The sequence below is a fragment of the Rhipicephalus sanguineus genome, unplaced genomic scaffold (assembly GCF_013339695.2).
Source record: "Rhipicephalus sanguineus isolate Rsan-2018 unplaced genomic scaffold, BIME_Rsan_1.4 Seq611, whole genome shotgun sequence".
NCBI lineage: Eukaryota > Metazoa > Arthropoda > Arachnida > Ixodida > Ixodidae > Rhipicephalus > Rhipicephalus sanguineus.
In genome coordinates, this window is record NW_023615624.1 from 48,249 (window position 1) to 73,888 (window position 25,640).

At 44.9% G+C, this 25,640-nt stretch overlaps 2 protein-coding genes across 3 annotated transcripts; one reads left to right on the plus strand and one right to left on the minus strand.

Moving 5' to 3' along the window:
* Positions 1 to 7,260: 7,260 nt before the first annotated feature.
* Positions 7,261 to 15,663, minus strand: LOC119377908 (arginine/serine-rich coiled-coil protein 2). Its single transcript, XM_049411673.1, has 3 exons — positions 15,289 to 15,663; positions 10,330 to 10,573; positions 7,261 to 7,316 (listed from the first exon to the last, which is right to left on the minus strand). The coding sequence occupies exons 1-3, from the start codon at positions 15,643 to 15,645 to the stop codon at positions 7,261 to 7,263; spliced, it is 657 nt and encodes a 218-aa protein (XP_049267630.1). The 5' UTR covers positions 15,646 to 15,663.
* Positions 15,664 to 17,157: 1,494 nt separating this feature from the next.
* On the plus strand, positions 17,158 to 24,823 carry LOC119377911 (acidic fibroblast growth factor intracellular-binding protein-like). Of its 2 annotated transcripts, none has more exons than XM_049411669.1 (8): positions 17,158 to 17,232; positions 18,077 to 18,203; positions 19,162 to 19,262; positions 20,998 to 21,131; positions 22,179 to 22,354; positions 23,634 to 23,720; positions 24,491 to 24,588; positions 24,677 to 24,823. In XM_049411669.1, the coding sequence occupies exons 1-8, from the start codon at positions 17,219 to 17,221 to the stop codon at positions 24,753 to 24,755; spliced, it is 816 nt and encodes a 271-aa protein (XP_049267626.1). In that variant the 5' UTR covers positions 17,158 to 17,218; the 3' UTR covers positions 24,756 to 24,823. The 2 variants fall into 2 exon arrangements, with proteins under 2 accessions (XP_049267626.1, XP_049267628.1); XM_049411671.1 differs by having other exon boundaries at positions 22,179 to 22,347; positions 23,627 to 23,720.
* Positions 24,824 to 25,640: the final 817 nt, after the last annotated feature.

Genomic DNA, 25,640 nt, shown 5'->3' on the forward strand with positions numbered 1-25,640 from the left:
GGGAAGCATGCATTGAATGTGATAGAAGAGCAGGTGACCGTTCCGCCACGCTCCAGCGTCATTATCTCCGTCGGCACCGAAAAACCTGCGAACCTTGAAGGCGTCATCGAGGGCGATCAGCACCTACTCCTGAACCGTCAAATATGCGTCGCACGAGGTATAGCCGAGCTGCGGACGGTAAAGCAAAGGCAGTGCTGACGAACTTCAGCCACGAATATCGGCACCTCAACATTGGTACGACGGTTGCCTACATCGACGAATGTGTAGCCGCCAGCAATGCTTTCGCCCTCTTCGATGCTGCCGAACCTGCTTCGACGAATAGAGGCCCCGAACCGGATTTTGACGTCAACCCGAGCCTTCCGAAGGTCAAGCAAGACCAGCTCAAAAACCTGCTCCTGCAATACAAGGACTGTTTCTCGTCGTCATCGCGGGTCCGACAAACGCCCCTTGCTCAGCACCGCATTATAACAGAAGAAAATTCTCGACCACTTCGTCAGAGCCCCTACAGAGTTTCGACGCGAGAACGTGAGGCCATAAAGAAACAAGTCGACGAAATGCTACGCGACGACATCATCCAGCCTTCAAAGAGTCCGTGGGCGTCACCCGTGGTGTTAGTGAAGAAGAAGGACGGGACACTGCGCTTCTGCGTTGATTATCGGCGCCTGAATAAAATCACGAAGAAGGACGTGTACCCCCTCCCACGGATAGACGACACCCTGGATCGACTTCACAACGCGACGTACTTTTCGTCGATGACCTCAAGACCGGCTATTGGCAGATCGAAGTAGACGAAAGAGACCGAGAAAAGACCGCTTTTATAACACCCGACGGCCTCTTTGAGTTCAAGGTCATGCCTTTCGGTCTTTGCTCGGCACCTGCGACGTTCCAGCGCGTCATGGACACCGTACTGGCCGGATTGAAGTGGCAGACGTGCCTTGTGTATTTGGACGACGTCGTCGTGTTCTCCTCGACCTTCGACGAGCATCTCCGGCGGCTTGAGGCAGTACTTCAAGCAATCAAGACCTCTGGACTGACCCTGAAGCCAGAAAAGTGCCGATTCGCATACGACGAGCTCCTGTTTCTGGGTCATGTGATCAGCAAGTCTGGAGTGCGCCCAGACCCGCGGAAAACAGCTGCCATCACGACTTCGCCCACCCCCGACAAGAAGGCCGTGCGCCGATTTCTCGGCTTATGCGCCTATTACAGACGATTCGTCAAAAACTTTTCACGGATCGCCGAACCACTGACGCTTCTCACGAAGACTAACGTCGAATTCAGGTGGCAAACAGCGCAAGTCCAGCATTTCATGAACTCAAACGACGCCTGCAGACACCTCCGATACTTGCGCATTTCGACGAATACGCCGATACGGAGATTCACACCGATGCAAGCAGCGTAGGACTCGGCGCCGTCCTTGTGCAGCGGACGGTGGACTGGAAAGGGTTATCAGTTATGCTAGCCGGTCGCTGTCTAAGGCAGAGGCGAACTATCCACAACAGAAAAGGAGTGCCTCGCCATCATCTGGGCTACGTCAAAGTTTCGCCCCTACCTCTACGGCAGGCCCTTCAAAGTTGTGAGCGACCACCGCCTTGTGTTGGCTAGCTAACTTGAAGGACCCTTCAGGTCGCCTCGCACGGTGGAGCCTAAGACTTCAAGAGTTTGACATTACCGTCGTGTACAAGTCCGGAAGGAAACACTCCGACGCCGACTGCCTGTCTCGTGCCCCTGTCGACCCACCACCGCCCGACGACCCGGATGATGACAGCTTCTTGGGAGCCATAAGTGCCGACGACCTCGCCGAACGACAGCGAGCCGACCCGGAACTGAAGGGCCTTGTGGATTATCTCGAGGGCAGGACCACCGTCGTTCCGAAGGTATTCACGCGGGGACTGACGTCGTTTTTCTTGCGCAACGGTGTTCTCCTAAAGAAGAACTTCTCACCGCTTCGAGCCGATTGCCTTCTCGTGGTACCCTCGACATTACGGCCAGAGGTCCTCCAGGCTCTACACGACGACCCGACGTCTGGACACCTGGGTGTCTCTCGCACGCTAGCAAGAATACAGGAGAAGTACTACTGGCCGCGCCTTTCCGCCGACGTCACCCGTTACGTAAAGACCTGCCGGGACTGCCAGCGACGCAAGACACCGCCCACTAGGCCAGCGGACTTCTACAGCCTATCGAGCCACCCGACGGCCGTTCCAGCAAATCGGGATGGACTTACTGGGCCATTCCCGACGTCCATTACCGGAAACAAGTGGATCGTCGTGGCGACTGACTACCTCACCCGCTACGCCGAGACAAAGGCCTTGCCCAAAGGCAGTGCCGCCGAGGTAGCCAAGTTCTTCGTGGAGCACATCGTCTTGTCATGGCGCCCCAGAGGTCCTCATAACAGACAGAGGTACCGCCTTTACTGCGGACCTAACTCAGGCGATCTTCAAGTACAGCGAGACGAGCCACCGCCGCACCACCGCTTACCACCCGCAGACCAATGGCCTCACCGAGCGTCTAAATAAGACCATCGCCGACATGCTGGCCATGTACGTCGACGAGAACACAAGACATGGGACCCATCCTTCCGTACGTGACCTTCGCGTACAACACGGCCGTACAAGAAACGACACAGATGACGCCATACAAGTTGGTCTACGGACGGAGCCCGGCGACGACGCTCGACGCCATGCTACCGAACGTCACCGACGAAGAAAATCTCGACGCCGCCGCTTACTTACAACGTGCCGAAGAAGCTCGACAGCTTGCCCGCCTGCGCATCAAGGCCCAGCAGAACACCGACAGCCGTCGCTACAATCTTCGACGACGCTTCGTGGAGTACCAGCCCGGCGACCGTGTCTGGGTCTGGACACCAATACGACGACGCGGACTGAGCGAGAAGCTTCTGCGTCGATACTTCGGACCGTACAGGGTACTTCGACGTCTCGGCGCACTCACTACGAGGTTGTCCCCGACGGCATCACGAACTCTCAGAGGCGCCGAGCTCGACCCGAGGTCGTGCATGTGGTGCGCCTTAAACCGTACTATGCACGTTAAACGCACCAGAGGACTCTAATGTTTGCTTTCTTTATTAGTTTTCTTTAGTATTGCATGTATTCATGTTCTGTTTTTAAGCATCGGGACGATGCTTTTTCATAGGGGGGCATTGCCACGTGCGTTTCTTTATCACTTTTGCTATATTCGGCACAAAGACTGCCAGCAACGCTCAGCGCGAACCGTGCCTCATTGTTCGAGAACCTTCACGATCATTGTAGATCGTTTTGTTAAGATTGCGCGCAAGACGCACACACTCGAGCTTATTCTAGAAATTGCACGATAGCCAGCGATAACGCTGGAATATTCGACGGCACATGTTTAAATGCCGACGCGCTTCACCGCTTGTTAGTTGATCGACGGTCGACGCTCTGTACGCCGCTATCCGTGCATACTGTGTATTGCTGTAAATTACCTTTCCGTTTCCCGGCCACAAGTTCGGCCAATAAACAGTTCCATCTTGAAAACGCCGACTGCTGTCTTCGTCGACGTCACGACCACGTGACAAATTTAAGGCATTGCAGATGGGACATTTTCGTTTCCTTGGCACACAGTGTTAACTTCACACACTGGAGCAAAGAACACATATAATATTATAGTTTGATCTTAAAGTTTTCATCGTGACAAGTCAGCACCATAGGTTGGCAAACTCACTCATGAGTCGACTCATTTAGACTCGGATCAAGCCATGACTCTGAGTCTTGAGTGAGTACGGGCGAGTAATATTTGGCGAGTCTGAGTCCAAGTAGGTCCGTTTGAGTAAAACTTTAGTGAGTTTCAGTCCGAGTGAGTTCGGTCGAGGAAAATTTTGGTGACCTGAGTGAGCTCCACATTTTTTGCCAATCGATGTTCCTATATACAGTAAAACCCCGCTGATACGTTTTTGAAGGGACCGTAGGAAATGAACGTAAGAGACGGGAAACGCAAGAGCCGAAAAACAGGAAAAACGACAAAATATTAGTGGTACAGAATTTTATTTCAATGCTTACGTGTGAAAAAACCGTTTAACGTTGCCTGGTGCTTTTACTCACGTCCGAGCAGCACGAAAGTTTTTCGAGCACCTGCAGTCTCACATCCTTTTCATAAATCTAGTGCCATTACGGCCTACACCTGACAAGCGATCGCTTATGGCGATATCTTCGCGAGATTGTCACCGGTTACGTCGGTGTCGCCGAGCGATACTGTAGGACCATTGGCTAGTGTCAGACCACCGTGGCTTGTAGAAAACGGTCGAACGCCTCGCAATAGTAGAAGTACCCCCGAAAGCGGCTCCACCAATTCCTAAATTTCGTCACTGGTGCACATTGGCGCACTCAGCCACGGTCTAGTCGACGGATAGAAACGTGGAGCTGGGGACAGCGTCATCCACAGAAATGTAATCAACATATGTGATTTTTTTAGCACCAACAGCTGTAGGCGTGAAAGAACTAAGCACACGCAAGCACGACCAGCGCAGCGAGTCACAGCGAACCGCGCGCACGACCATGTGACTCCAACCAGCTCGAACAACTCCCGACAAATAAACGCCAACGTGATGGCAGAAGTAAATGCCTATCTCGGAGGCCTTGCTTTCGCAAGTAATTACGCAAGTAAAAGACGTCATGTTTGAAATACAAATCTCAAAGGCTACGCTTTTGTTATAAGTAAATGCAATCTCGAAGACGTTGCTTTTGCGAGCACTTACATCATAGACGCCATTTTGCAATACGGACCTCGAAGGCTATGCTTTTGTTTGTGTCAACCGAAAGTATCTGTCGCTTGCCTCTCATGCGGCTAATGTTACCGTCAAACCAGGCCAAGCTGCATGAAAAGTCACCATGGCCGCTCTCTTAGGTACTCACTCGGTCGGCTCGGAGCGCATTTCGCGACGTACCATACGGGAACAGTCCCACAGTTACGACGTAACAGCGGGGTTCCCAATACATGTACCCTATGGGAGCTGTGCCGGGACCGGCGGAAAACGACGTAACAGCCGGAAAACGCATCAGAGAGGAACGTAACAGCGGGGTTCTACTGTACTCAACTTCAGCATTATTATCAGCCTTATGTCAGTTCACGTTTTACGTCTACTCCAACATACTTCAACATGCAAGTGTTCATATGCCTGCTCAATATTTATTGATCAGATGAGCGAGTTACGTGGGAGGGGAGTGCCTTGACACCTCCCCCTCCTTTGCAAACTCTTTCATGGGAAGTTCCTGATAAAAATATCTCGTGCAAGTCATCCCTTTCAATGAAAATGTCCTTACTGGATTGTAAACACTGATAACTCGCATTTGAAAGAATGAGATCAAATGGCGCCAAGCAGAGCACCAATTACGTTGACTGATTCAAGAGTCGGCTCACTCAGACTCAAACCGAGCCACGAGTCTGAGTGAGTAATATTTTGGTGAGTCTCAGTCTAAGTGAGCCCAATTGAGTAAATTTTAGTGAGTCTGAGTACAAGTGAGTCCGGTAGAGGAAGATTTTGGCGAGTCTGAGTCCGCGTGAGACCTAAGCGCAAAATATAGTTCTTGAGAGAGTCTGAGTGAGCTCCACATTTTTTGCCGACCTATGGTCAGCATGGCACAGATGTCTTCTCGTTCATTACATCAAGGGTCTAAACTCTGGCAAGTTTGAGGCCTTCAGGAAGCAGGTCAATGTTTATTGCTCATAAAGCTCACACGTCATGTGACACTATCGAGCAAGAGGAAAGAAGATGGCTTTTTAAGGGCTCGCTTGTCTTTGTTAGACACAATATTAATGAGAACTAACAGACAATAATGCCAAGAAAGTGTAGGGATGTTACTTGTGTAATTGGGATATAAATGTGAAGAATGTAAGGTGGACGAAAAGATAACTTACCGCCGGCAGGGACCGAACCTGCGACCTTCGAATAACGCGTCCGATGCTCTACCACTGAGCTACGGCGGCGGTCATCCTCCCTCCACTTTATGTGGGTTTATATGTGCATTTAAACCTAGGAGTGTTAAGTCAGCGCCGATCGCAGCCATGGCGGTGAATGTGGAACCCCTTTTTCTGCCTGTTGGCGTCACGTAGCACGTGAACTTTTTACAAGCTGGCAGCTGACCAATATGGATGTCAATAGAGGATGGTCTAAATGTGCCGCCATGGATACCAGGGACACCGGCTAACACTTTCAGGGTTAAATCTTGCACCAACGAAGGTGGATGGGCAAGTAGCAACTGCCCTTATAACAAAGCGTAATGAATGCATGAATATGTGGAGGTTGTGGGTTGAGCTCCCATCAGCGGCAAGTTGTTCATTCATCTTCATTTCAATTTAGGTTGTAATTTCTACACAACAATTAAGACCACACTGGCTTCTATGATTTCCTTGGCTTCGTGCAGCTTTAAAGAGAAAGGCATTCACACGAACCTGAAGCCTCCATCCCCGATGAATCCTTCGGTTTGATGATGGGTCTTTGGTCTGGTCACAGGGTAGTCCCTTGAAGAAGAAATAGAGCTTTCAATTTCTACACATCAAATAGAGGGGGCACTGTGTAGTAGAGGCCAAGAAATCAAGAAAGAAAAATCCTTTTATTACATTATTGAAATCTGCAGCTATTCTTCATATGTAATGCCCTAAATCAGTGCACAAATACACATTAACTCACCAAGTTTCATGAACATTATTCAAGACTTTAAAAAAGAAACTTTTAAAGAGCACTGTCCCCCCTTAGAGCTGCAGATAAGTTTCCTTATACTTTCCTTGGCTTTAAAAAACAGTGATGGGAGCGACATTTGATTTTTGGAGCAGATTCTGGAGCAGAAAAATGGTGCTTTGGAGCGGCCATTAGTGTTTCAAAGCAGAAAAAAAATGCTTGTTTGGATCAGCTATTGGTGTTTTGGAGCAGATGGCAAAATATTCCAAACGACTCCTGGAGTTTAAAGCACCGTTTAACATCCCATAACTATTATTATTACTAAACATATTGCACATACAATAATCACTTCAAACTGCAAGAAACAAATAATTAAGCCAATGGATGGTCACTGAACACAAAGTAAGATGAGCAACATATATTTAAAATACCAGTACTTGTGAAAGAAATGATACAAAAACAATAAAGCTGAGCACCAAATTACAAAAGCCACAATCACATGTAAATATTGCCAAAGCAGCAGTTTTATATAATCGGTATGAGTTCAATATTATTTTCATATTTTGCCAAATAGTCTGCATTAAAAATTTCAAAAATAAAATAAGTTAAATGAGCTACACACTTAGAATGCCAGTTCTTGTGGCGTAAATGAGGTCCAGCTGATTGAGTCCTAAATGTAATCAGTCATACATCAAAGTCACAGCAGCAGTTAGTAATCAGTATGATATCGAACTAATCTCATACATTTCACCAAAATAGTCTGCTTGTCAGGTACAAATATACAACTAAATCAGATATCAGTGATGCTACCGAGGACTTCTGATTTGGAGCAATTTTTGGAGCAGCAAAATTTCCGTTTTGGAGCACTATGGAGCAGCAAAAATTTTCATCTTGGAGCACTTTGGAGCAGATAATTTTGCATCTGGGAGCACTCTGGAGCAGCAAATTTTACACGCTGGAGTGCACTACAGAAGCATATTGCATTAACATTCAAGCCCCTGAATATTATTGTGGGCCTCTTATGAAGGCTAGAAATTTCGATTCATTGAAAATCTCATAGAAAAATCATCTCAGGAGAACTCCATACTTCACTCGCTCATGAAAAAATAAGGGCTCATGCAGTTAGTGTTCTGGATTAACCTCTTCGGCGATTATTTTCGACACTTAACAAATAAACAGAATAACGGATCAATAAAATTGCATTTTATGAAATAACACTCTGACTACATCTACGTGGTTATCAGCAGATGCGGTAGACAAACGTCGCGAGTACAGCAGTGCCTCAATGCCAAAGAGCCACACTGTCCCTAATGCATTCCCCTAAGAAAACTCCAAGGCGAAAGCTAGGTTTTATTTCTTCTCAATAGACGGGTAGATCCTCCCCTCCCACTCTGCAAGCTTTCTGCACCTCGCCTGGTTTTGCGCTAGCTCCATGATCGGTGCACCGATCACGGAAGCAGTGTAAAGCGACGATGTCGTGATGACGTCATCACGTGACGTCACGATATATGACGCCATGATGACGTCACAAGTTTTGACGATCTATGACTGATGAGATGCCATCACATGATTATTTTTTGCATCAATTGATTGATGCCGCCAACGTCAATTTTCGTGTTTGATAAAGCATCTAAGGCTTTTGCATTAATTTGCGGGTTGAACATTAACAGCCTGGCCGTTAACAACCTGGCCTTACATGCCAAACTGTCCTCCACCATGTCACCTCTGTGCCATGCGCGAAACAGCTTCGCTTATTATCCACTTCACAGGGTGAAATGGCTCCTCAAATTTTTTAAAATTTTTATTGTGATAGCAATGACATGGACACTCTCGGCAGATTTTTGCCATCGCCGTTGCCGTAATTTTCCGTATAAAGTCCAAATTAATAACATCACCACGCGCATTCTAGCCTGGGTAAAAGCTCGCGAGCGCTGGTGACGAACGCGGCTGAAGCGGAGACTAAACTAGCCGGCCGTCTGTCTCTCGTCGCACGGACAGCGCATGAGATATCATCTTCCCTCGTGCGGGCCTGCCGTCGATTGCTCATCAAACAGAGAGGAAACGCCCCGCCCTCTTTCGCAAGGAGCATGAAGGGACGCCAGGGAGCGAAGGAGGGGGGGGTGCATCGTTCGAAGGGCGCAGTCGCTTGCGCGCGCGCCATCTCGAGGCATCAGGAGACGGTTCGTAAACTTGCTGTGCTCTCAACGCTTACTTCGCGTTTAGAGAACTCAGAGCACGAAAACGCTTCGGTTCCTGGAGCGGCCATATTCCCTTAAACCAGCGTTTTGTTGAGTTAGCGAGATCGGATCCAAAAGAGTTAGCTGTAGCCTTACTTCGTTAACAATACAATTTGTTGGTATCGCATTTATAACCGAGTTTTTTTAACCGTCAGCTATTAGAGAGTTTTAGTGCCGGGGAGCCCAAGCCACCTGCGTACGTAAGCCCTTGCGCTCTTTTGTGTTCTAAGTGGATGCGGCTGGGAGCACAAGGAACGCAAGAGCGTGCGTACGCAGGTGGCTTGGGTCCCCAGCACTAAACTCTCTATTGACCCTCGAAAGCGAGGGCGGACATGTAACATGGCGTAGCCGCTTCACTGGGCCGTGAGCGACGGGCCCGCTACTGACAGCTGCGCATTGCGGCTGATCCGACCAGGAGATATGCTTTTATTAATAGATACATTTTTAAAAAGCAAGCAAAATTCGATTTGGAACCCTAGCACATGAGCTCGAAACGGCAGGGCCTTTTAGGCGGTATTTACCGCAGAGTTTACAAACTCGGATGTGCTGGTGGAAGGAATTACGAAAAGGCTCTTCTGGATGAGATCCATGGATAAAGCATATCTGAGGAAAGTGTCAACGCGCTCCCACCATTCGCATGCTCTTCCATAACGCGAAGCAAGGAAAATTCATATGTTCCATATATCTACCGCTAGCGATCCAGATTTCATTCCGCAATGTCCAGAAACAGAAGTGACAGACATTTTAGCGGCACGCATGTAGTTATTACAGAACATTGCTTTCCTTGCGTGCCATGCGACGCTTGAAACGAGCTATCAGCAGAGTTTCTGGAACAGACGACGTCCGTCAATGAATCTCTATCGCACTTTCTCGCTACCGATAGGCCTACACATCACGAGCCTCTGCGGAGAGCGCGTTTTGCTGTCGAGCCAACTTGCAGAACAAAGCTACGTCGGCACCGTGCATGGCATTGTGGCTTACTCTGGACGCACGCGCGAGCGCTCTTATTCAGTGGAATAATTCTTGGTCCATGGTTGTGACTTTGGCAGCCCCAAGATCAAACTGCACAGTTCCGACGCGCTGGCGGTGCGACTGCCGGTGATAGACGCCCCCAAACGCGAGACTTTGGCGCATTTTCGTCGACATTATCAGGATGGCGCAGTAAATACAATTTGGCACACTTTGGCGCAGTTGGCGCAGGAGTGGAATACTGAGATATATCACAATGCCATATATGTAGCATTGTGAGCGTACAGCTGGTTATACAGCTGCTACTAGATGATATATACAGCATGCTTTTGTTTATGCTCGCTGGATGGTCACCACGGTTAAAGTTCACTGTTTTCAGTTTCCCAGCACCATTTTGGAGCAGGTTCAGCCAGTACTAACAAATATTACACTTTGGAGCAGCACTTCCATCACTGGAGAAAGGCACAAGTAACCAACCTGAAGCCTCCATCCCTGATGAATCTTTCTGCTTGAGCGATGGGGTCTTGGGCCTGGTCACAGGATAGTCCCTTGAAGAGGAGTACGGACTGCCCCCCCCATCTCCTCGGACGGGGCTCAAGCTCCGCGAGTACTGGCCACGCTGGTGGCGAATCCACAAAGCGGATCGTGTCCGCACAGGCGTCTTTGACCTTATCCGCTGTTCTTTATCCTGCACTATCGACTTCGTGACAGCTGCCGCAATCTGCATGCATGAAAGAAACACAGCCCAACATCGCCATAAGCAAACTGCACAAGCATTACCGAGAGTTGCACAACAGCTCAACAAACTCGCAAAGATTGGCAAGCCACGGTAAATCAGATTCTCTCACAAGATTGTGCCCTCACAGGCATCTGACATTAAATGCTGCTTTTTTCCTGCATCAGCACACCAAAATGGGAGTCAGTGGGTGACATAACTTTTCGACCACCCATGGCACCCACGTCGTCATCAAGACACGGTACCTTAAACATGGCGGCGATGACATGTTTCTGGCTTCCACTCCTGAATCTGGTGCTTGCAGCACCCGAAAGCATAGCCTCTGAGATTGGTAGGTGCTACTCCAAGGAAATAGTTTGTGCAACACTAAGCTGACGTCAAGACGTAGAAATCCACAGCTAGCACTTAATGCTGCCTTAGAATGCAATGCAATTAAAATTTTCTTAAATAAGATTGAGTACTACGGACAGAATTATACCAAAAATGAGCTACGTTATCAGGCTAGTGCTAGAATGTTCCACCACAGTCGCATTTTGTATCCCACATTTACTTTAATATATTAACAAGGAGCTTGCACATAAGAGAAGACTAAGGCAATCGCGTGCAAACATTAAAGGGATGCTAAAGTGAAACCATGAACCGGTTTAGATTGATAAACTGTACTTTGAGAACTCTAATGTCACTAGTTTCACCATCACAGCTTTATTAATAGAGGAGAAAATCAAGGTCAATATTCATTTTGAAGTTTCACGCCGAAATCTCAGCACATGACATCACGGATTTTATCATGTATCTTTCGTATTTTGGCAACATTGTCTCAACGAAACTTTCAGAAACTTGGCAGGTTAAGTCTATGGCCACCTCAGAGGACAATGTAATTCACTTTTACCAATTGGGAACGACGTAGGACATAGTAGATGCTGTCAAAATCAATGACGTCATGACAGTTGGTGCGGGAACTTCAAGGTGGTGTCGCCACCCGCATTTTTTTTGTGCGTTTTGTCGCTTACCAAGCGTCTTTTCGCATCAAGTGTGGTGATTTTGGAATTGTGACAAGTGATTTACTAATATGAGACAAATCACTTTTCTCTTTAGTGTCCATTTAATAAAATGAGCATGCATTAGTTGCATTCTTTCTCCGTGTCCTAAAACAACAGTGGTCTCGTCAGTAATATTGGCGTTTGGAAGCCCTGAGTATTAGCCTATCAGTGTATCCCAAATTGTTATTTGCCTTTAGTGCATCTTTAAGTAGACCAGTTCAAGCATTAAAACTGTGCTATCTGCCACACACAATGTTTAAAAATTCTCCATCACTCTAAATACACTGAACCCAAATGCATGCTTGAATTTTTCACTGTCATTTCCCACAGGCTCACCGTCATTACCCACCATGCTGGCTTAGCACGCAAGGTACTCTCGAGGGCGCGGGTTCGAATCGTGACCATAGCAGCTGCATTTGATGGGGGCGAAATGCAAGAACAGCCGTGTACTTCGATTTGGAGATCCCACATCAACGTGCCTCATAATCATATCGACACCCGTCTTCACGAATTTTTCATTTCTTCAAGATTCCATCTTTCCCTGAACTTCATAATCATATCATTGTTTTGGCATGTAATACCCCAGCAATTAATGGCTAACATTTCGATATCTTTTTGTGACAACTTTGCTTAACACATGCAACTTATTGAAAGAATAATAAAACTTATGTCCTTTTATTCGCTGCTGAAGCGATAGTGTTGGCTAAATTAAAATGTCGTATTTAACCCATTTAGACGCCACCAATGAAGAACTGTCGGTAAATGCGTCAAATCAATACGTTATTTCAAGGCACTTGATATTTTTATTGCAAAAAAATGTCATAATATGTCAGTTTATGTGTATACAGTACTTAATGCTAATTAAACATCTATTTATTCCGAAGCCATTCATGCTCTGTTTTTACATAAATAGGACCAAATATCAGGCTAGAAATATAGTGCATCTTCGTTTTCAGTTATGTCCACTTTGAGCAAAGAAATTGATGTGGCTTGCAGAAAGCAGCACATCGAACCACTCGTCGAACATGGTACTGTGTTCAGCAAAGTTATCATGTGCAACAGTACACTGCTAAATGAAGTTAAATGAAGTTATGCAGAAGGTTCAATTCACCCAAAGCTCTATGTATCTTGCTCTTTCCTAGCCACTAGTTGACAGAACTAGCAAAACAAGTGGTGCACACAATTGCGCACATAGCGCCTGATGAAAGTGTTAACATCCCAAAGCTCTAAAGGGAAACCCGGTGGAGAAGTGGGTTAATTTCAATTTACTATGCAACCAGAGCATGGCTCATGGGCTTCTTTTTTTTTTTTTCTCAATATGTGGGCGCTGCACGCAGGACGCGCTCAGATGAATGAGCGACGCAAGCAGTCGCACCCTCAGTGACGCGAACAGCGCATGAAACACAAGGACGAAAGACCAACGAGGACTAGCGCTTCTTGTGTGTTTCATGCGCTGTTCGCGTCACTATCAAATACCAACTAGCCCGGTCACACACCTTGCTTCGTACCCTTAGGTGGTGTTGCGCCGCGATTGCTCCCTGAACTAAGGGGACCAACGGTTCCCACTGAGAAGCGAGCGTTTGCACTGGCATTGAAAAAATAGAGGAGGCGCTGGTGAAGGGGTCTCAAAAGCCATACGGAAAAGTGAGCAGTCGACTGACGTTTGGTTTGCGTATGCACGATAGCACCGTCTGTACATTTCAAAATTTACTGGTCAAAATAATCAGTGCATTTTTATGTGCACCTTCTCAAATGCAAAGCTGTTAAAAAGCTATATCGGTGAATTATGCATGGTCCATTAAAACGACCATACATAGTGTTAAAATAATTTCGTACAAAACAAGTGCAACAGTTAATCACTTAATGATGTGAGTTGCACACCACTGAGCTGGACAAACAAAAACAGCTCACGTTTACCTGACATCACAAAACAGTTATTCTAGTAATTGGTGACTCAGCAGAGATGGCCACAATGGGGTCAGAAATGACTTCAATTCTCTCTTCAAACAGTAGCAACGAAAAAACATTAATTATTTTTGTAAACAAAAGCTGCTACCTGTTTTTAAATATCTGTAAGATGCAAACCCGAAAGATGGCCCGAGGAAATTCACTCGTACAATCCCTGGTAGCACGCAATGTTGCCACAATGTACAAGCAACTTTCTCAATGTGGCGGCAGCGTTGTGTCAACATTTGGTGCTACTATAGGGATTATTGTAATGCTCCTTATGGGTACGCTCACTATATTGATTGTACAATTCAGCTAGCTGGCTTAGAGTAGAGAAGGTGCAGGAAATGATCTTTTGCACTGCCGTGTACTCTTTCCTTTGGTCCTTGAGTGCTTGAGGCTCCGTATCCTCTAGACAGTCTTACAAGAACATTTTCCCGAACTTCAAACAGCACGATAAAGAAACAGTAGCTAATTTCACCAGTAAGCATTAAGTGCGTTCAAATGGTTGTTTTTGAGCACTCCTGCAAAGCTTGCAAGGGTCATGTAACAAATTGACCAAACTATTTAAACAAGCACACTCTTACGAAAGGTAAAAAATATGCTAGAATAATGCCACTGCAGTTTACTACAGCTTCATTTCTGTGTTATCATAAAAGGCGCACGGTAGTGGTTCGAAACAAATAGTCAAACATGCAATAAGTTACGTGCCTAACTGCAAATCAATAATAGAACAAGAAACACCTTGCCATTCGTGAATGGGTCTTTCGGCACTTTTCTCAAAATCGGTCGTGTATTGCCATCTTGAAAACGTCTGGGCCTCCAGTCGGGGAGACTAATCCGTAGCCTCATCGTAAGAACAGAGTTGGCTACGTCATGTAAGTACACTCTTGACAGATACACACCGATATTTCGATGAGGCAGGCTTCCTAGCAAAACATTTAGATTTTGGAAGCTGAAATACACCCCAACTTAGAAACAACACGAACGCAAGACCTGCTTATTTTTCGTGTTCACAGAACGCAGGTTTGCAGGTGGTCAAGAGAGATAGCCCCTTTCATTGTGCAACGGATTTATGGCGGCATCCAAGATTCGGCAGGTTGCATATTTTATAGATTCATATGTAAAATATCCACAATGAATGGTGCTGCTGAGAATAAAACCTGAAACTGCTTGTTGCAACAATAAACTAGAACCTCAGCTTTGTAAGAAATCGACGGAACAATTGCTATAGGGCTCTCATAACTAAAGGTGCTGAAAAAACAAGGGTATACTGTCCGGAAGCAGTCAGAAATCTAATAGTTGAATAGAGGCATTTAAACGAATGTTTTATGGTAAGCAATATTACAACCCACTTGTAGCGCAAGTGCCCGTTTACGTAGCTCATTGTGCAATGTAGCAAACCAAACGGACGACATTGCAGTACATCGTCCGTACACGTAGCAGATCAAACACTTGTGCCTAAGCCAGTAAAAATAGTTTGCTTTCCAGCTACAGTGACCACTTCGACGACTAGCCCTCCTTGCTTGCATAGTACGCTGTCGACCACCGTGTCACACGTCTGTTGCGCCCGAGGCATATTAAACTAAATGACATTTCCAAAGAGCGAGCAATCAATCAAACAATCAAATGCAAGTGTTGCTCTTAGTGACCGATAAGCATGACAACAAAGCAAGAAGCCGACGCCACAAACGATATGGACGGGTCACTCACTTCCTGCAGCTCCTTCTTGGTGGGAATCTTTCGGGCCCTGGACTCCCTCTGCGTCTGCGGAGTCTTGGAGCGAGAACGGGAGCGGGACCGCGACCTGGAGTAAGACCTCGAGCGAGACCGCGACCGCGATCGAGACCGGGAACGGGCGCGATCTCGAGTAGTAGCGGTCCCGGCTGTACCTGTCTCGATCCCGATCGTCGTCGTAGCGTTTGTTGTACCCGTAGCCGCCCCTACCTCGACCCCGACCCCGTCCCTCGTACGATCCACCTCCCCTAAAACCCCGGCCACGACCGCGGTACGGGGCTCTGGAAAGAATCCGCCGCCGCGCCGGCCACCGCGGAATGGGCGCCCGGACATGGTCTATCAGGACCCTCTGTTCTTTTCCTGTCAGACAGTTCTGTGACGGGGTCCGCAAGGACCGCGTCAAGTCCAGCGTGAGCTCGGATCCGAGCTACATAGGGAACCACTGTATCAGGCGTGTTGCACACTATAGTTCCTTCTTCTCGAAGCGCTGCAAACCGACAGAAAGTCACGCACCACGCACATCAACAATGGCGTCGGCATCAACGGCGCACAATGTTTGCGGCGTGCATTGAGAAAGGAATGGGTGCCTTGCAGCTGCAGCATGAACTTTCGCGCGAAAGTTGCGAAAGGCAGCCCCTTGCAGTGCCACAAAGAAGCCGTGAACTCCACCTACACGATGCATCTAAGAGTATCCAGAAAGACATGTATTAGGAACGCAATGCGCTGAGGAGGAGCAAAAAATATTATGTTTAATTTTTGTCGCGTGAAGAGCGCCAGATTAGGCGGGCTACGTGGGAGCAACCGCGGCAACATCGATGTATTTTGGTTTCGCTTTCGCCGAAGCGTGCGGTAGTCGGGTGGTCGGTTTTGCGTCCGGTCCGGTGTCCGTTACATCAATACAGTGAACTAGAATTCTAGTTTACCACAGCTAACATGTTGGCCGAGGTCGACGTCTTCGTGGGGAACAACACGCTGATCGATCCCGAAGTATTCCAGCTATGGCTGCAAGGCTACTCAGGTGCGATCTGGCTTGTTCCTTGCGCGGAAGTCATGTTCGCCGAGGAATTATACAACAGATTCTCTAAAGCCTTTATCGTGTTTACGAGTCTCTCAAGGAGAAAAAGTCCGGTTACGCTCTCTGTAACACTTGACGGCGAAAATATGCTTCGCACTTGATAAGCTGTATTAAATTATACGATCGCGGACTAGACTCCTTGCAAGACATAGCGAGCCGCAGTTCGAGAGACGTGCGTTTTCAGTCGATTTAATTGTTCCTGCCCTTTGAAGCTTTCTTCACCTCACATCGTGTCGCATCCTCCAGCACCTGCACACCTTTGACCAAGCGACGATGTCAACTAACGAGGTCGTGTGATGGCGTTACAAATTATAAGGTCTCTGACGTCATGATGACTGCACGTAGTGACGCCATTAGTGACGTAGGTCACGTGGGTTTTTGTACCACTTCATTTGCATGCAGTGTTTCACTCCAGAGGCCGCTCAACGAGACACTTAACTTTTGAAGAAAAAGACCGTAGCGCAAAACGGACTAGGACGACACAAGAACACAGGACAGGTCGTCCTTATTGTTCCATTTGCGCTACGTCGCTTTTTCTTCAAAAGTCATGAACCAACTCGCCTAACAAAGCGTTTCACTAAGAAACACTTGAGGCTTTCACATTAAAACGTACGGTGACACACTGACCGAATGTGCCCTGTGGTTGCAGCACAAGACGCAGCTGTCACACCCACCATATGAACGCATGAAGGAAACTGATATACCTTTGGAACTGCTGAAGAGCGATGTCTTGGACCACTACCGGACTCTCCAAATGCTTGAACGACTCCTCACAGTCCTGTTCACCTCGCCGAGCAGTGGACGTTTTAGCTAGCGCCGCAGACCCAGAGAATGCTCATTGCCAGGTATATCGCCCGCCACAAGCGTGCCATTCAATAGAATGACTTGACTTTTTTTTTTTTGCTGGAGGATAGCATAGATTTGTTGCTTCTTAACAAAAAGAGAGAATCGTATACGTGAGTGCTACTAGTTTAATGAAAGGTAGCATGGCATTCAACAATCAAATCAGGCTTAATCATAGCGAAATACTTATATATTGGAAAAAAAAAAATGTTTGATCCATTGGCATTGCATTAAGAAAGGATAACCATGTACGTTGCAGCAGACATTTTACTTGATGCTTCGGCTGGTGGCCCAGCTTTTATAAGTGTGCTACAAATCAGTATTTTAAGAAGCAGCGTCCATGATGTTATCTGCATGCCATCAATACGACAGCTTGCATGTGATGTCATGGACACAGCTTATTCAATTTAAGTTCTGGTACTCCAACATGATGGCTATGATGGCATCATAGCCATCGTGTTGGAGTTAACCAAAGTTCATATTTAGTTCGCTGTTGCCGATAATTCGCTATATCAGTGTTTGTTATAATTGCATTCAACTGTACTTCAACATGGTGGCTTCAGTGAAAACGCAAGCCATCTAGTGCTTATTTACAGACATAGTATGTGCTTGTTTCTTGTCTACATTTTTTGTATTGTGACTCGGGTTGTTTCCATAGGATGCTTAATATATCGATCAAATTTCCAACTTATTCAGTCCTCGTTATTGCATCACATATTTCTTCCTGTTGATATATCATTGTAGCACATTGCTACATACGTAGCACATGACCAGAATTCTCCTGAGTGCATTTCTGTGTGCCTTCAGCGAACATTTGGGTGCCACTGATGCAGAGTTATATTGCAGGTACTATGACTTTGACCAAAATGTTGTGAGAGAGTTCCTAGGAAAGAAGCTGTCTTCACGAAATCGTAAGGACCTGGACGAAGTCAGCGAAAAGACTGGTGTCGACATCAAAAGCTGCAGACGTCAGGTCTGTGATATGTTGGCCTCATGTGATTAAGGATGCAAAAAAAAATATTAGAGCTGACTTTCGTAGTCGGAAAACATGAGGATAAGTAAGCTTAACAGGAAATGCACTGTTCTACACATTCTTTGATGTCGTGCCAATGAAACTAACCATGAATGAATTCTGAAGGCTCATTCACAACAGTTAATAATAATTTCTGACATTTTATGTGCCAAATTAATGATATCATTATGAGGGACACCATGGTAGGGGCCTCCAGATTAAGTTTCACCACTGGGCTTCTTTAACATGCACCTAGATCTAAGCACACAGGTATTCTTTTGCATTTTGCCCCTCCATCAAAATGCTGCCGCCGTGGTCGGGAATTGAACCTGCAACCTCGAGGTTAGCAGCAAAACAGCTTACTCATACTTAGGACTGCGCAACGCTCACAAAACAACTGCGCACTGCTGGGTTACCCGGCATGTATTCCACCATTCACTCACAACTGTTGTGCAACCAGGTACAGAAGGCACTCTTTTGGATTTCACACAAACGCCGTGATGCTTGAAAAAATCTCAACCATTGAAAAAAGAAAAACGGAACCCTTAATTGGAAATACTGCATTCACTTTACACTCAGCCATATGTGCATGGGGCATCTACTTGCATGGGTCATCTATGTGCTGGCTACTCAACCGAAGCTGGTTTGTAAAAAAAATGTCATTATATTCGGTTATGCAGGGCACTCTAGTGCTTGCCGGTATATTTTCTAAGGCACAAGGAGTTTAAATCAAAAGTTCAGTAAAGCTTCAGTACTCCTTTTCAAGCTTAACTGATGAGCATATGTTCCTCCTAGCTCATTTATGTTTGTAGCATAACTTCCATTGTGATAAATGTTGTGTGTAACTGCTACTGTGTACGCTCATACAAAATACTGAAGCCACTGTATCTGAAGTAATGTGTACCCATTGTTGTTCTAGTTTGACAACATCAAGCGTGTCTATAAGGCAGTTGAAGAACTACCAGGGCCCCTCTCCAAGAACATACAGATTCATTTCCTGCTTCCTGAAGAACTGGCAAGGTGATTGTTTGCACATTTGAGACCCTTCCTTGCAACATACCAAGTATGTGTTTCTATATGTATTTGTGTAGGATGCTTAAACAAGTACTGACACAAAATTTTGAAGGCGAGATAACTTGTGGGATAGATTTGTATGGACACGCATCATCTATGAAATATCAACAGATAATATAGCCTAGAACATATTAAAATCAATTTTAAAGGGCGTGTAGCGCCACTGCACGCAAAATGAGTCTTTGGTTTTCATGTAAACAACCAACCGCCCCTGCGTCACGAGTTTGTGTTGGCTGCCACGATCCTTGCGAGCGCTCTCTAGCAGACCTTTTCAAGAGAAGGGGGCATACTTGTACAGGGGTACAAAGGCTGATGTCCTTGCTTGGGCAGGCATTTTTGGGGGGTCACGCATATTTACAGCCCCTCAGAGGGCCAGGAAGCCTTCCTCGCACATGGTATTGTGCGCACACGTAGCCAGCTATGTTTACATGAAAACCACCTGGGTCCCGTCCATAGGTTGGCAAACTCACTTATGAGTCGACTCACTCAGAATCACTCAGACTTTGAGTGAGTAGGGGTGAGTAATATTTTAGTGAGTCTGAGTGAGCTCTAAGGGCAAAATATATTTCACGAATGAGTCTTAGTGAGCTCCACATTTTTTGCCGACCTGTGCTCCCACCTCACTCGGTGCTCTCGGAAACCAAAACTATAACTGACCACTATAAAACCGTCTCCAAATAATTAACTGTCGTGCGCTTGAGCAAACGAGCTTTCCAGCTGTGATAACTGGGTTGTCAGCTACTATTGCAACTGAAAAAGCGCTATGCCAAATTTTTGTGTCAGTGCACCTTTAAGTGAGAGAAAGCCTGATGTCAGTGCATGCATTGTAATCCAACATAAACTTGAAGTTTCCAATGAAACTCTCTCTTTGAGTTCTCTTTCTCTAATAACAAAGCAGTTTGAAAAAATTATTTCATTAAAATGCTCCGTGACAGCACCTTACAACTTCCAGCGCGTAATTAAATTTGCAATGAGGCCTAGTGAGTGGCCTCTTTGGCATGCTTACGAATAATGTTTGTAGTGACAGTTAAGCCTGTCATGTACGTGCATTCACAATAAAATGCAAAAAGTATGTCGCTAGTAAAACAATATTAAAAATACAGTGGTCTCTCTCACCTTAGTTGATGATTACTGATATGCCGAAAGTTCAACAAACATGCATGACAGAAGAAAAACTGATGCAACACTGTTTATTCTTTGTTACAAGAGGGATGCGGTTGAACTTCAACGTAACAAAGCAAATGTGATGTGTTTCTCAGTGATATCGGCATGTAATGGATATCAACTTACAACAAATATTGAAATACAATGGTGTTTCCAGGCTCGACGTGATTCATTATAGCAAGGTTTGATTTTATTAACTATTAACCAACTATTCTAACAGAGTAAAATGTTTCTTCATCTTGCTTCAAGCATTGAGGTCTGCAGCTGTACAATAAAGTAGCTGAACATGGTCATTGACCAGACAGTATAATTATTTTCTTTCATGGTGCGCTGTTGCATGTATGTACCTCACGTACAATGCACGAGTTGAATGAATTAATTAATGGAATGAATGACGAATGAATAGATGATTGATTTAATGGATGCATGGATGAATAAATGTAATGTGCCAGTGTCCACATTGAAGTACTCATTTTAGTGAAATCCTAGATCTACTTTTTGGTATCTCTTTTCACAGAAAGTATTCAGCTATTGTGTACATAACACACAACCGATTTGAAACTGGCAAAAAGAAGCTTGGTTACCTGCATTTGGAAGACTTCATCTTCTGTGCTGATCACATGATCCACTCATGGAGCTGCAGAAACCCAAGTAATCATGTCTCTTTCTTTTTGCCGCATCTAAGCTAGTAAGAAATTTTAATAGTTTCATTAAGCAGGCATATTTCACTGCGAGAAATAGAAGCGCAAAGTGAAGCTGCAGCTTCACAGTAGTGTTGCTCCGAAGCTGCGTCTAAGGGGGAACATCTGTTTTGTGGTGAAGCCACGCCGCAACACGAAATTTGTATACAAAAACCTTCTTTATCGCTGTAAAAAGCCACATCACATGGGTGAATATGCGAGCGCTTCGAATATTCGAAAGAATATCACAGTATTCGAATTCGCTTTGACAAGAACTTAAATTATTTGAAATTTCAAATGAACGAATAGACGTATATTCGACAGCATTTAACCCCTGTCCCACTGTAAAGGTGGTTTCACTGCATTGCGGAGCCGCTATGTCGTGAAACTACCTATCCAGGAGAAGTACGCACTGCCGCGAAGCTACAAGTCAAGCTTAAATGCACGTATTGCTTTAACCTCAATTAATTATTTAGTAAAGTTAAAAAGCTAGTCATACGGGCTTATTATATGCTAAATGTAGTAAATTTTAAAATGTAACGTATGTTACCGCTTATAACTTGCACCCTACTGCTATTCAAATCTTGCTACTTCAAAGTTGCTTGCACTGCACTTCGAACCAAAAATGTGACATTCGCACACGCCAAGTTCCTATTTTTAAAAATATTGTGCAAGTTGACAAAAATGCTCATTTTTTTGATAATATGTGATATATATGCTATCCAAACTATTTTATTCAAAATTATTCGACCAAATCACTATTTGCTTCGCACCTCAGTATTACTATTCACCTATCCCTAAACACCATGCTTCATAAAATGAGTGACAGTGAAAGTGGTGAAATATTGCCAAAGTTGCTTCAAGAGTGCAGATGGTACTGTAATTCGTTTGTAAGCAGCTTAACCAAAGTTTAAGCACATGTACCAGAGCCAGCATGGAGGGAAGCACAGTTTTACCTCTCAAAGCCCCGTGACTGTGTCTCAGATCATCGTTCACTTGACGGCATGAAATATTGCAGATTGCAAGTATGAAGAATCAGGCATGGAGATGGATCGAGAGTTTCTTCAGCATCTCCGTGAGATGAAGCTGCTTCTGGACAAGGACCACATAGACCGACTCAAGGATTCTGTTCTCTTCTCAGTGCGCAGTCACATCTCCAAGCACACCTTGCAGGACGTTGAATCCAACTTTAAGGTGACCCTCATTTCAGTGATGCTGTTCAAAAGTGTTGCGCCTTAATTTGGCATTGTACTTCTGACAGACAGACAGGACAGGTCTCTGTAGTCATGCACCATGCTGTGCTTTATACTGGGCATAGTAGAGATCATTCAACGGGGGATGTCACTGAAGCCAGTGTTTTGACAAATAGACTTGTCTTCGTCAAGGCAGCTGCTGCCTTGACAAAGGCAAGTCTTCTCGTCGAAACGCTGCTTCAGTGACAATCCCTGTTCTCTCATCACTTCAAGCACCTATCTTCCCCTGAACGTCTGTCTTGTTTACGCATAGGAGAGTGTCATAAAGCAGCATATGTTATTCTTTATGAAGTGCACAGGCAGATGGAAAGCTGTATCGGGAAAAGACACGAGGACAATTAAAATGTACACTGACCACAAATATTCACATAAAAGCATGACATTTTGTCTCCCGCACGGGAGCCTTGTTCACATTGAGAAAAAAAATTTTTTTTTTCAACTTTTTTTCGTTGTGAACAAAACACCTGTGCGGGTGCCGAAACGTCTTGCTTTTATGTGAACATTGGTGGTCAGTGTACATTTTAATTGTCCTCATTGTTCTTTACAGGCAATCGATTGCAAATAGGCTCAAGATGAACTTTCATATAGCTTGAATACTTAAGAAAAATGCTCTAAATCATAATTATAATTTACTAGAACATTGATGAGTTCTTTTAAAAAACATTAAACATGACTAAAATTGTTACAAATTTCATTAATACTCAGATACAGAGGTGCCCTTGAGATTTGGGGGGAGGGGGTTACCCGGACTGAGTCACTTAGAGAAAGGGAAAATAGGAGGTTGAAAGCTGAGCTGACCTAACTCTGCATTGAAGCAGGCACACAAAATAAATCAGTTGTTGTTTTCATCAAGATTTTGAAGTTTATTTACACATGGTTAATTACAGCAGTATCTGACATGTCCAGAACAAAATGTAGCCATTGATTGGAGGTGTAAAGTTTGTTATGGAATAAGTAACAGCATAGGACTGTAAGCAACAAAATAAAAATGAAGCTCATATTGAATGTGCTTCTTACTATTGAATATTATATGCACATACACAGTCTTGTGTTTCCTAACATGTAGTGCAAGTTTGTATAAATTGCATGATAACCTTTTGTAAACTATTAGATACATGTTATTCTATGTTTACTTAGCCTCTGTAGAGGTGCCAAAGCTCTGGCATGTTAATGCTGCTACTGGCCCATTATTTCATGTTTTCTTTTTATCGACTTTTCAGTCTCTGACACGAACGCTTGTCAACATTGCGTATGGACTGAACCACAGTAAAGATCTGAGAGATTTCTTCATCGACATTGTCGAGAAGGTATGCACACAGAACTGTAGTAGAATGTTCCTACTAAAGCTTGGCACATACTAAAACTGCAGTTACTGTAAGTGAACATGCGAGCCTCTATTTTAATACTTCTGCTTTTACTGCCAAGACCCCAATGTAGTAAACAGCCACACTTAATTCACTGTCATAAGCATCAGCATGACTGGTAGTGGTCATGATCAACCAGTGCCATTCCTAGATGCACTCATGTGGTGCATTCAAGTATGCTGGTAATTCAGGCAGCATGTCCATGGCAGCATTCAGGTGTGAATAGTTCCAGCATACTCAGCACCTAGTTGATCACCTACTTAACTATAAAGATCACATTTGCTGATATAAGGCTTGGAGCAAGCCCGTGCTGGTAAGCTTACATTTATTTTTATTGTTTTGTCTAGCTGTTTGTATAAAGAGACACTAAAGAGAAAAACTATCTTTTCTTGTATAAGCAATTTACTCTGTTGCACTAGTACCAAGTTTCAGTGAATTTCATTGAGCCAATGCCGTCAAAATACAAAAAATTTAGTTTGGAATTTGTGACGTCATGTGCGGTGATTTCGGCATAAAATTAAAAAATAAAACTTTGACCTTGATTTTCTGCTCTATTAATAAGCCTATGATAGTGAAATTAACGGCATTAGTGTTTTCAGAGTACAATATAGCAATCTAAACCAATTGATTGTTCACTTTAGTGTCCCTTTCTCTAACAAGCTCATAGTTTGCAAGTATCTTAGCACGTTAATTCTGAACCTTTTGTTTTGCAGATCATAGAACCCTGTAGAACTGCCCACTGGACGGTGGACGAATTGCAATTAGTCATGGATGCATTTGTGAAGAGTCCTCAGAGTGTCACTTTTGGACAGTAAGGAAACATCTCATTCTTGTCTCAGCTTGCTTGCTTCACTGCTTCCTTGAATCAATTCTATATTAACATTGTTTGCTTTTTGCAGTGACCTTCATCTCCACGAAGTCTGGGTTCGCTATGCAGAGACAATGGCCAAGTGTGTCTACAAGCTCTACTCAGCGTAGACACTCCTGATTATGTGTGTTACATCAGCACAACATTCACTATGAGGCATTGAATAACTTTGAAACTAACAAACTGTGTCATAAATGTGTTGCACATTATTTCATGGCTGTGTGTACCACACTTAACGGGGCCATGACACCCAATTTTCTATCATAATTTGAGTTATGTGGGTTAATCCGTGCGTGTTTACAAACAAGCTGGCAAAATTTTAGCACATTTGGTTGAGCACTTAATTTATAATTGAATATTTTTATGAACATGCAAGCAGCCTGAGAGTTGGGCTACGCTGGTGAGCTGTGACGAAACAAGCTGCTTGCTGTGCAACTGTCTGCATTCCGGTGAACTATTTTGTTCTGTGGTCAGCTAGTTGTGCGTACAATCAAGCTATTTCCCCTTTGTTCAACTTGGCATTGAAAATGAACGATTTACAGTGGCCAAAACTTTGGTAGATGACTATGGCTTTGCTCCATGCAGCACATGACATCACACGCCATGGCAAAACAGCAGTCACCGGCGATAGGTGGGGTTTGTAGCCAGCAACTTCTAGGGCTTATTTCATGCTGAAACATTTTTTTACGACGAAAACACACAAGCCCAGCTAGGTTAGTTCACGATCTTTGGTAATTTAAAGAATAACAACGTTACATGCACTAGGGAGTGCATCAACACAGGAAGTGGTTAACTTGATTTAGATAACAGTGTTATACACGCTACGATGTGCACCGAAACTGAAAGTGGTTATATGCATGACATTTGGCAAACTTGCATAAGTATCGCCACTTTGCCAGTGTTAGACCGTGTCACTGAGGGGCCAACCTAAACCATGCCGCTTTGCATTTCTCACCGTTTCGCCAGCATCACTACTGAACAGCTTAGGGTCATGT